This window comes from Triticum dicoccoides, chromosome 2B (genome assembly GCF_002162155.2).
Source record: "Triticum dicoccoides isolate Atlit2015 ecotype Zavitan chromosome 2B, WEW_v2.0, whole genome shotgun sequence".
Classification (NCBI taxonomy): domain Eukaryota; kingdom Viridiplantae; phylum Streptophyta; class Magnoliopsida; order Poales; family Poaceae; genus Triticum; species Triticum dicoccoides.
The window spans coordinates 122,189,075-122,200,005 of NC_041383.1; the positions used below are offsets into that span (position 1 = coordinate 122,189,075).

At 49.0% G+C, this 10,931-nt stretch overlaps 1 protein-coding gene across 1 annotated transcript; it reads left to right on the forward strand.

The window, feature by feature from the left end:
- Window positions 1–5,837: 5,837 nt before the first annotated feature.
- On the forward strand, window positions 5,838–10,476 carry LOC119362519 (xylose isomerase-like). The gene is made up of 21 exons (XM_037627757.1): window positions 5,838–5,989; window positions 6,427–6,507; window positions 6,614–6,724; window positions 6,819–6,893; window positions 6,994–7,123; window positions 7,221–7,312; window positions 7,859–7,909; window positions 8,008–8,087; window positions 8,165–8,219; window positions 8,294–8,395; window positions 8,520–8,571; window positions 8,696–8,741; window positions 8,817–8,872; window positions 9,064–9,115; window positions 9,202–9,281; window positions 9,372–9,442; window positions 9,569–9,609; window positions 9,699–9,798; window positions 9,873–9,944; window positions 10,026–10,103; window positions 10,213–10,476. The coding sequence occupies exons 2-21, from the start codon at window positions 6,445–6,447 to the stop codon at window positions 10,246–10,248; spliced, it is 1,443 nt and encodes a 480-aa protein (XP_037483654.1). The 5' UTR covers window positions 5,838–5,989; window positions 6,427–6,444; the 3' UTR covers window positions 10,249–10,476.
- The last annotated feature ends 455 nt before the right edge of the window (window positions 10,477–10,931 follow it).

The window sequence follows — 10,931 nt, forward strand, 5'->3', positions numbered from 1 at the left end:
TCGTGGCCTGGCGGGAACATGTTGTTCATGCCACCATGGGCTTGCGTGAAGAGGTCGATCGTGCTAACGTGCCCTGCCGTGAAGGTGTCGCGACCGTCTTGGCTTTGGGTATCGTCGGGATCGAAGGCCGCACCACCCGTGCCGCCCTAAAAATGATGTTCACCATGATGAAACGATTGGCCCTATCATCCTCCGTCGTTGTCGATGTTGTGTCAAACAGATTGTGGGCATTGGGACGCATGTCGGCAGGGATCTCACGTGACCGCTTCCTTTGGCCCTAGGTGGACGACCTCCGGCCACCGGTGTGGCATTGAAGTCGATGGCCATGGCCGCGGGCGTGTTCGATGTGATCATGCTTGACTCTGGGGAGTAGTCCATGGGAGAGGTAGAGAAATGGGAGGCCTACGGTTGAGTATGAAAGTCATGCGTCTGTGACATGGTGGACGTGCGCGGCGACTTTGGTTGTAGCCGACGGGACTGCTGACGAGCCCGTGTTAGCCGCGACCATGGTGGCAGTGACGAGCCCGTGCTGGTCGGGCCACCGTTGAACCCTTGGTAGAGGAGGGCATGCTGCATGGCCGTAGCGATGAGGACCTTGTTCTCCGTGATGGTGGCATCCTGTTGGGTGGCGGCGGCCGCTACTTCTAGCTCGTCGGCCTGCACCTACCTCTGGCCAGCTCTCTTGGCCGACTGAACGGCCCGTTGTGCATCCATCATCACCTTCTTGGGCTTGGGCACCGCCGCCTTTTTGCGTGTGTGGGGCTTGTCGACGGTGGAGGCGAGGCCGGCGGCGACGTCAAGGTTCGACACTTCGTCCATGGCGAGTGGCCGAGAGGTTTTTGGGAAAGGAAGGGGTATGAAGGTGGATGCGCCACCGACTGGCGAGCTAGGAGAAAGACAAGGGCGGGCGTCGCGTGCGTCCGCGTCGTTGCAAACCCGCCCAAATTTAAGCCTGAAATGGATCACGCATCGACAAAAAAATGTACTCTCATCCGTTTGCGTCGACGCGTTGGGCTGCGTATTATATCCGTTTCAATTCAAACGAACACATGCGAATAGTTTGGGTTGACGCGTAGAAGTTGCTCTAAGACGAGCTTTCGACGTAGCTTTGCCGTTGTGACTTGTCGCTCCTCCCTCTTAGCAAGAAGCAAAAGCACACCATAAATTGAGTATATAAAATAATAAAGACCATGCCAGGAATTTCCTGAAAAAGAATCCGGCGAGTAATGAACCTCCACTGCCCCGACGACCGACCGATATAGGCTGCGTCGATCGGGTCGGTTGGCGCTTGCTAGTACTAAGGGATCTCCAACACCGGCCCTCATATCGCCCGCATACGTTTGTACCATGTGGTCCGGACCCGGATACCATCCAACGCGGGCTTGTATCGATGTGCGATGTAGTTCAGACCATGATTTCCCCGCAAACCGGAACCAAATGTAGGGTTTTTTCGGAAGTTTGGACACGCTAAAGGTCTCACTCCGACCTTTCTGGCCACCCAAAAGGAAGATGGAGCCCGCATTTTGTAGGAACTCGCATTGTTTCCGTGCTAAAATCCCCCACTCTCTTCTTTCATCCCCCACCACTCTCCACCCAATTCCCGTCCTTTTCTTCCACCCTCTCCTTCCTTCTGTCGCCGACGCATGGAATCAGAGGAGAACTTGTCGGAGATGGAGGTGGTGGCGGTGCCAGAGTATCCGAGCATCATGCTCGCCCAGAAGATCAACTCGACTACGCGGCAAACTTGCCGCGTGAAAGCAGAGGCAGCAAAGGAGGAGAATCTCAAGAAACAGATGGCCGCCGGTAGGCATGCGGGTGGCGTCGGTCATGGCGAACATCGCGATGGCAGGCGCGGTGCAAGGAGGAGAGGGCGAAGTGAGAAGGTGCGGCGGCCAAGTTGGCGGAGAGGTTCGAGTACATCTTGTCGAACAAGGAGGAGGCATGTGTGAAGCGCTCGGACCTTAAGGAGGAGAAAAGGCGGAGAGGTTCAAATTGTGAAGAGAGGAGGACCATGATCGAAGAGAGGAAGGCCGCGCTCGAGGAAAAGAAGTTGAAGATCGCCGCCAATGCGGAGGACGCCAAGATGTTGACCTTGAATTTGGATGCTTTGGATGTCGACGCAAGAATGATCGTGCAATCCATCCGCTACTAGATGTTGCAATGAGTTGATAGCGGCGGATAATGAGGCGGAGGCGGAGGTGGACGCGGAGGCGGCCTACACGGCGGTAACGACACCTTGATTGGTAAGCAGATGACTAGGATTGCCAGTCCGGAAAGGCAGAAATTTGGACGGACTGATGTTCTTTTTTCGAAACACGGTCCCTTAGGGCCCGATTCATTAAAAAAGGTCGAAGAGAGTTGCCCGATTAATTAATGAAAAACTGGGCAAAAACCGTCACAACACGCCCGCAAAAATAAGGCACACAGGACGGCCTAGCAACCCACACAAGAACTCACATACGCCGCCGAGGAGAAAAGCGTCGTCGATGTTGCAATCTAGCGTCATCGTCACCACACCTCCATGAGGGCGACTCCGACTCCACCATCAACGACCACCGATGTAGCCCCCACCGCAAACAAGCGCAGAGGCCTGCGCCGGCCAATGCCAAATAGTCCACCGCACGCGCCGGCGACCAGGAGGCTCCAACTCCGTCGACGAGCATTGCTGGAGAAAAAGAATTGGGCCTACACCGAGCCAGCGCTAGAACCGACCACCCGTCTTGCGTCATCATCACCGCAAGGCTTCTCCTCAGCAGCTCCGACTTCAGAAGACAAGCGAGGCCCGACGCCCCCTCAAACACGCCAGATGAGGCCGACTACCAGAACACAGCTGCAAACCCGACTCCGCTCGAAGCCGCCATCGTTGCCACACAAGAAGCCGCGCAAATCATCCACATTGCCGGACGGGCACATGCCGAATGCAATGTCGCGAGCATCCAGCCCATGGAGCACGCAAACGGGGTCCAAAGCTCTTCAAGACGACGCCCCAAAGAGGGAAGTGACGATGCCGACGCCATCACCCGACCCAACCGAGTCTTAGGCTTTCACCCGAAGAACTGGATCGGAGAGTGTGCAGGGAGAGAACTCCTCGACGGCGCCTCCAAGGAGGTGAGACGATGTCCATGGACGCCGACGCCGTCGGCCGGCAAGAGCCCGGCAAGCTTTCGCCCGGAGCACCGCCCAACACCACAACCCCACGCACTGCACCTCCGCTAGCCCACACACCTTCTACGAAGCCATCGCACCATGACCAAGCAAAAGCCACCACAGACCTCGCCGCCGGCCAGAGGAACCAGCGAGCCAAAACCGGCCGAGCCCGGTCGGATCCGGCAGCCTCCCGAGTCAAGCCACTGACGAAGAGCCGAAGCCGGCACGACGCACACCACCAGACCAGAACCACCAGGTGAGGAGCACGGTCTGCCACACCGAAGCTCCGGATCCAACCACACGAAGTTGACACCACGAGCTGCCACCACCAGATCCACCCGAAGCTGCCACATGAGCTCCAGCTTCAGATCCGCCCGAGCCACCACCAGGATCAGACGGAGCGGCCCGCCAAACAACCGCACGAGCCGCCGTCCCGCTGGGCTTGTAAAAACTAGGCATACTTAGCTTTTTTTTGTTGTGATCGGGCATGCGATTCGGTGTGGATCGGACTATATTTGAATTTCAAATTGGCATTTACCAAGGACATATACAAGATAGTATTGGTCGGTCGGCTCCTTCATCCGTGTCGGCAGACTCATCCCTTTCCACGGACACGGATGTCGGAGAGAATTTACGGTTGGCGCGAGAGATGCCTAATACTCTCTCCTTTCCGGTTTATAGGGCTTATCTCAAAATTTTACTTTTTTCATTTCATAAGGCTCAATTTGGTTGGTTCCCATCACATGTTCAGATTCCAAGGTGCATTAAATCATTGCATGCAATTACTAAGAGAAAGTTGACCAATGCATGTACTTTATGCATGCATGCATTACAATTAATACATTGATAAACGTAATTTTTTAGGAAAACAAGAGCATTAATTAGATGCCTTTGCAAACTACAAAAAATATTCCACCACTTACCATCTATTTTGGTTGGTGAGATTTTTGAATTGAACCCTATAAACCGGAAAGGAGGGAGTATAACTTCGATCCTTGATTCTGCCTCCTCGGCATGCGTGCCAGAGGGCGGGCGATCTCTCGTGATCGTGAGCAACCCGTGGAACGGCGGGACGAGATGTGGCGCGTTGTGTTCATGCGCGCGACAAGAGCGGCACATCCCGTGCACCGACGATAGCTTGGACGAGAACGCAACACACACAATACCTTTTTCTTTCTTGTTTTTTTTCTTAGGTTCTTTCTTTGTTTTTGTTAAAACATCACACTCTCGGTCTCGGGGCCATGCAGTAGGATCAGAGCATCTTTTCTTCGTTAGGCCGCGAGCCCATTGTGATAACCAACGATGCGTCGCATGCTCATCCCAATATCAAATCCAAGAGCACACGACACGCCCGTATCCAACCAAGCCATCACCGCGCCCGCCGAAACAGACGGAAAAAAAAGGACGCTGGTAGGTCCTGAACATTCGGAATTTGACCACGACAAATTGAGTGTTCTTTTTGACAATTTGTAGGGCATGTACAATGGTTGATAAAATAGTCTTATCTTAAGTCTTGTATGTAAATTAGAGATGACAAAAAAATATATCTACAATGGATCATTTCTTAGCCATATCTTCAATAATTAGCTGCTCCTAAAAACATGATAAGACAAATTGTGCTAAGAGGTCATCTCTTGTTACGATTTCTCTCTCCTCCACCTCATCATTTATCCTACGTGGCGCACTTATGATAGAACCATTGTACATGCCCTTATTTGTTGACCATGACAAGTTTAGTTGATAAGAGCAACTACAACCGGGCCCATGTCCACCTCAAACACCTGGGCATGTTGTCTGCTCAATGCCCGGGGGATTTTTAGCCACCCAACCGGGCTTCCCATAGCCGACCTAAATGGCCAGACTGACCGGCACTCTTCATACCGGCTCATATATGATGCGCGCCCGCCATGTTAGACTGATCGATAGGACCCATACGGGGATACGGAGAGACCGTTGGTCCAGCGGGTGCTTCCTCCGCTCCACGCCGCGTGGTGCCGCTCTGGCGTGCCCTTCGGGGGAGGAGGCCATCTACTTAATCCGGACGGCGGCAATTGAATCCTATCCACCCCGTTTCCAATTTATCCTTTCCGCCGCCGCCTGCAGCACCATGCCAAAGCGACGCCAGACCACCACGTACGCCATGCTCACTTCGGAGCGCCGCCTGTAGGTGTTGGAGGAGATCCTGGCGAGGCGGGCAGCTTGTTTAGTTGCGGGCCTTCTTCCGGATTCGCCCGAGTCGGAAGAGGGGGAGTAGGATTTTGGTCAATGTACGCGGACGTGGCGGCGTCCGGAGAGCGGATTTTGGTGTTTGCGGTTGTAGATGCTCTAAACATGACAGATCTGCCTTCGATTTGTTTTTTTCCCAGGAAATTGCCATCCCCGTGAACTAAATTTGTCATTCTCGCGATCAAACTAAAATTGCCGTAAAAAATGTTCAATCTGCACTACCATGGTAAAATATCCAACCTTCGGATTTTACCATTCCCGAAAAATAAGTCTCCAAAAAAATCGAAATGAAAATAACCCAGGAAGTTTGGTAAAACGAAGGCCGCAACAGAAGCAGGCCTCCCGCCCGGGGCATACGCGAGCGTGGTTAAGCCACTGTTTTGTCCGGATAATAACCCCACGTCGCTCGCTCGATCCGGATAATGACACGCCGATTTATCGCGTCAGCCGCCGCCGCGCTATATAACCAGCGGAGAGGAGCAGTGGACTGCACACGAGCCTCCTCTGATCTGATACTTCAGCCACTCTCCCTAATCCCTATCCGGCCGCTTAACCAAACCCCGGCGGATCGCGCGGGGCCGGTTGCCTCCCTCCCTCTTCTCCGGCGGCCGCCGCGGTGAGCTCCTCCGTCTTCTTCGTCCTATGTTTCCTCCTCCGTTCCCGCAACCCACTCCCAGCTAGCCGGCGCGGCCAGCTCCAGCTGGAGATGAGCTCCCCCGCCGGCCTCCTCGACGCCGTGGGGTATCAGTGCCGTCACTTCGCTGCCGCAAAATCCCATCTGAATTCTTGCTCATCGCCAATACGTCCGGTTTTTCGCGGGTGTCACTCACATCTTAGCTGCGCGGTGGAGTAGTAGTAGAGTTCTAGTTCTAGAGGCTATTTAATTTGCAATAACAAGATTGGGGATTCAGTCGAGCCCCGCGGCAGGTCCAGTGGTTCGTACCGAGGCAAGCTGGGAATCGGGACCCGCGGATAGATAGAAAATTTCACATTTCTGGCCGACGGATTGGATCCTCGCGTCACTGATCGATGCATACATTTATTTTGTTTCAGTTGCAGAGACGTTTCGGTATGAGGAAGGGCGCCGAGCTCTTGGTCCTGCTGGTGGCGTCGTCCCTCTGCCTGTCCGCTGCGGTGAGCGGTTGCGAACTTTGCGGTCTTCTTTGAATGATTCATGCCCATGGTTGTTTGATCCATGAACTTAATCTGATCCTGGTTCTCATCTGGTTGCGCCTTGCAGATTGCCGCGCAGGAAACCTGCCCGGCCGACATCGACGCCAAGTGCGGCGATGCCACTTCCGATGGCTGGGAGGGCGAGTTCTTCCCCGGCATTACCAAGATCAGATATGAGGTGAGGCCACTGACCCTGAACTGAAACAGATTATCTGCTGTTAAAGGGTTGCTTTCAGTTTAATAACATTTGTCCTTGAACAATTGTGTGGCAGGGTCCAACCAGCAAGAAGCCGCTTTCTTACAAGTGGTATAACGCGGAGGAAGTGATTCTTGGAAAGAAAATGAAAGTATGATTTGCAGAACTATGTCTTTTTTGGCAGTAAATCTTTTTAGATTATTTTTACATCATGTGTTACGGTAGGATTATATATTCGTTCTGTGCTATAGGATTGGTTGCAGTTCAGCGTGGCATTCTGGCACACTTTCCGGGGTACTGGAGGAGACCCTTTTGGTGCAGCCACAAAGAACTGGCCTTGGGAGGATGGCACCAATTCCCTGGCCATGGCTAAGAGAAGAAGTACGAGGATTACTTGATCTTGTTCTTTTAGGTCCATGGCGTTATGAAATTGCATATTTGCTGGAAACAACAACTTATGTTTCGATTTCCATTTCAGTGAAAGCTCACTTCGAGTTCATGGAGAAGCTTGGAGTTGAGAGGTGGTGCTTCCATGACAGGGACATCGCCCCTGATGGCAAAACACTCGCGGTATGATTTTATCAGAATGTTTCCTGAAGTTGCAAGTTGCAACCCTGAGTTAGGGATTTGAGACTGGTAGTGACCGGTATTAGAGCAGTTTGATTATGATTATTTACCGGTATTAGAGCTCCGTGCAAGTTTGATTATATTTTCAATACAGGGAATATGGTTGCTGATGTTGTAGAGCTACTTTTATACTTGCCCTGTGACTAAAAAGAATACTCCCTCTGATCCATATTATTTGTCGCTGATTTAGTAAATCAGCGACAATTAATATGGATCGAAGGGAGGACTTGTTTTGGATAATCTATTCAAGAGCACAATAGAACCGAACTGATCATCATAATTTACAAGCAACAATAAATAGAAATGAACTTTATTCCATAAGATTGCTTCTGTCTAAAATATCATCTCAGGGTGTCACTATAGTATATCTGAAAAGTGGTGTCACCATAGTATATCTCAAGACAGTGTCACTGTAATTTGACTACCTTGGCTCCTAGGCCCTGAAAGGTCGGTATTCTCCGTCTTAAGGGTCTTCTGTTCACATTGCAGGAAACAAATGCTAACTTGGATGAGATAGTTGAGCTGGCAAAGCAACTCCAGGTTACTGCTACAACCTTAAAATGTTTCAACATTTAGGTTTCCTACAGTACAACTTTTTTCCGCTCTTTGCTCAAAAATATACTATGAACATCATGTAGAGTGAGACCAATATAAAGCCATTGTGGGGGACTGCACAGCTTTTCATGCATCCACGTTACATGCACGGAGCTGCTACTAGGTGGGTACTAAATTTCACTGCATTTGTGAATTTGAGTTATGACTTGAAATTAAGCAAGGCCTTCACTGATGCTGCAGCCCAGAGGTCAAGGTGTATGCTTATGCTGCTGCTCAAGTGAAGAAAGCTTTGGAGGTGGGTTGTGTCTAAATATCATAGGAAGCCTTCCTTCTGGTCAGTTGTTTAACTTGATTTGTATCCCCTTCCAGGTTACTCACTACCTAGGCGGTGAGAACTATGTATTCTGGGGTGGAAGAGAGGGTTACCAAACTCTTCTCAATACCGATATGAAGAGAGAACTTGAACATTTGGTATGGGTTAAACATACTTCTTATCTTTTGTGTGTCTTTCTACTTGGTGTAGTTTATAGCACAAATTACTTGTAAATGTTCTAAAAAAATTCTAGATTTGATAAATTGTTCTTCTGTTGTCCAGGCTAACTTTCTTCAAGCTGCTGTTAACCACAAGAAGAAGATTGGCTTTAACGGTAATTGCTTTGCAGTTCTATATTTGATGTTCTGGTTCGAGTCCCCCAAATTTGACAGTAAATAGTTCGGTTGTTCCGCTTTATGATAATTGAAGATACTGAGTGTCTGAATCTTTTTTTTCAGGAACATTGTTGATTGAGCCTAAACCACAAGAACCAACAAAGCATCAGTATGTTTGTCGTCTGGAAAATACAGGAAAATGTTGACAGGGCTGAATAGAATAATAATTATTTTTCGTTTGCAGGTATGACTGGGATGTTGCAACTACATTCTCTTTCCTACAGAAGTTTGGTCTTACAGGTAATCTTTGAAATGTGGCAAAAAAATCATTTAGTATCACCATTCCTGTTTTTCGTATGTTTATGTTTATATTTGCAACAATTTTATGCAAATGAAACACGGGAATTTAACTATGTTTTCCTGAGAATCATCTTAGAACATTCTTTGTTTAAAATAAAATGGATTCTTTTTTTAATAATTTGGTGATACAGGAGAATTCAAGATAAATGTCGAGTGCAACCATGCTACTCTCTCTGGGCATAGGTAAATTTCTTGCTCGCCTAAATCCAGTCATGACAGCTTAAAGTTATACTAGTACTATAACTGCATCTAAAACTTGTGTCCCGCAGCTGCCATCATGAGCTTGAGACTGCACGCATTAATGATATTCTTGGAAACATTGATGCAAACACTGGTGATCCGCAAGTTGGTATGTGTATGGTTCATATAATGGCTGTGACTTGTTAAATCCCTGTTACACGCTTAGTAGCTTAACATTTCAACTCTTACCTGTTGGCAGGTTGGGACACGGATGAGTTCCTTACAGATATTTCAGAAGCTACCTTGATTATGTCAAGTGTGGTTAAGAATGTGAGTGGAATTAATCATTTCTTGTACCTTTTCTGAATCAAAAGTCTCTTGTACAGTATCATGTGTTGGTTACCATTTCATTCAGGTAACAGTGCTCATAATTTGTTCTGCTTGATATGGTTGCAGGATGGACTTGCACCTGGTGGCTTCAACTTCGACGCCAAATTGTTAGTCCCCAATATCACTGGTGTTCTGTGAGCTGAGCTTCGTGGTTCAGCGTTAATTTGGCTGACATGTAACGGTTTTGTGGTGACAGGCGGAGGGAGAGTACTGATGTTGAGGACCTGTTTATCGCTCATATCTCCGGGATGGACACCATGGCTCGCGGCCTCCGCAATGTTGCCAAGCTGATTGAGGTAACTGGAAACTCATGACCTGTTAAAGTTTGCATGCGCATTTACCTAAATGGGGGTTTTGTTTTCTATGTTAGGATGGCTCCCTGGATGAGCTTGTCCGCAAGCGCTACCAGAGCTTTGACACTGAGATTGGTGCCATGATCGAGGTACACAAATTAGCAAGTTTGGATTTATTTTCTCAAAAGGATTGAATTTGGGATTGTGACACTGGCTATGGTTTGAAACAGGCTGGGAAGGGAGACTTTGAAACCCTAGAAAAGAAGGTCTTGGAGTGGGGCGAGCCAACCGTTCCATCCGGCAAACAGGTAAACGGGATGATAAACCTAGGCAGCTTGTCTTTCACAGCACAATGCAAATATATCTCTGCGCTGACTGATGATTGTTCCTCACGACATTTTTTTGCCCGCTTCCCAGGAACTGGCTGAGATGCTGTTCCAATCCGCTCTGTAGATCGGCCCACGGTTCTAGGAATAAAAGCAAGAGCACGCCCTCGAACGCCCAGTCGCCCTCGCCACTACGGGCGATGTTCTATAGTTAGGCCTCCATGCAATGAACCCTGTAAACAAACTGCGTGGAGCTGAAAATAATGTAACATTGTATCAGAATTAAACTAGTTCGCCAACATGGAGTTGGGCTGAACTTTGTTCCAATTTTCTCCTTGTGTTTCACCCTGGTGCTCATCGGTCTTAAGGGCGTGTTTGGTTTGAGCCCAAGCTAACCCTACTACTCCCTCTGTCCCAAAATATAGAGTGTTTTTCACACTACGGAGTAATATTTGGCTAGCAAATATTTTGGTCAAGGTTTTGGTTGACAACCATCCAAACAAGACTCTAAAATTTGGCTATGGCAAAAAAAATGTATGGTTGGTTTAGGTTAACATCCAAACATTCCCCAAGTGCCTCTTCTGAGAGAAAAAACTGTAGGGGAGGGCCCATCCCCCATCAGCAAAATTTATTAGAAGGGAAATATGTACTTCGTCTGTAAGCAAATATAAGATGTTTTAGGTCACTAGAGGTAGTACAAGAGAGAATATTAGTATACAATAACAGCGTGGGTGAGAATACACAAGAATTTGAGAGGCTTAGCACTGGCTCAGAAAGGTTCATCAAACTGGTCAAATCTAAATAGGTAGC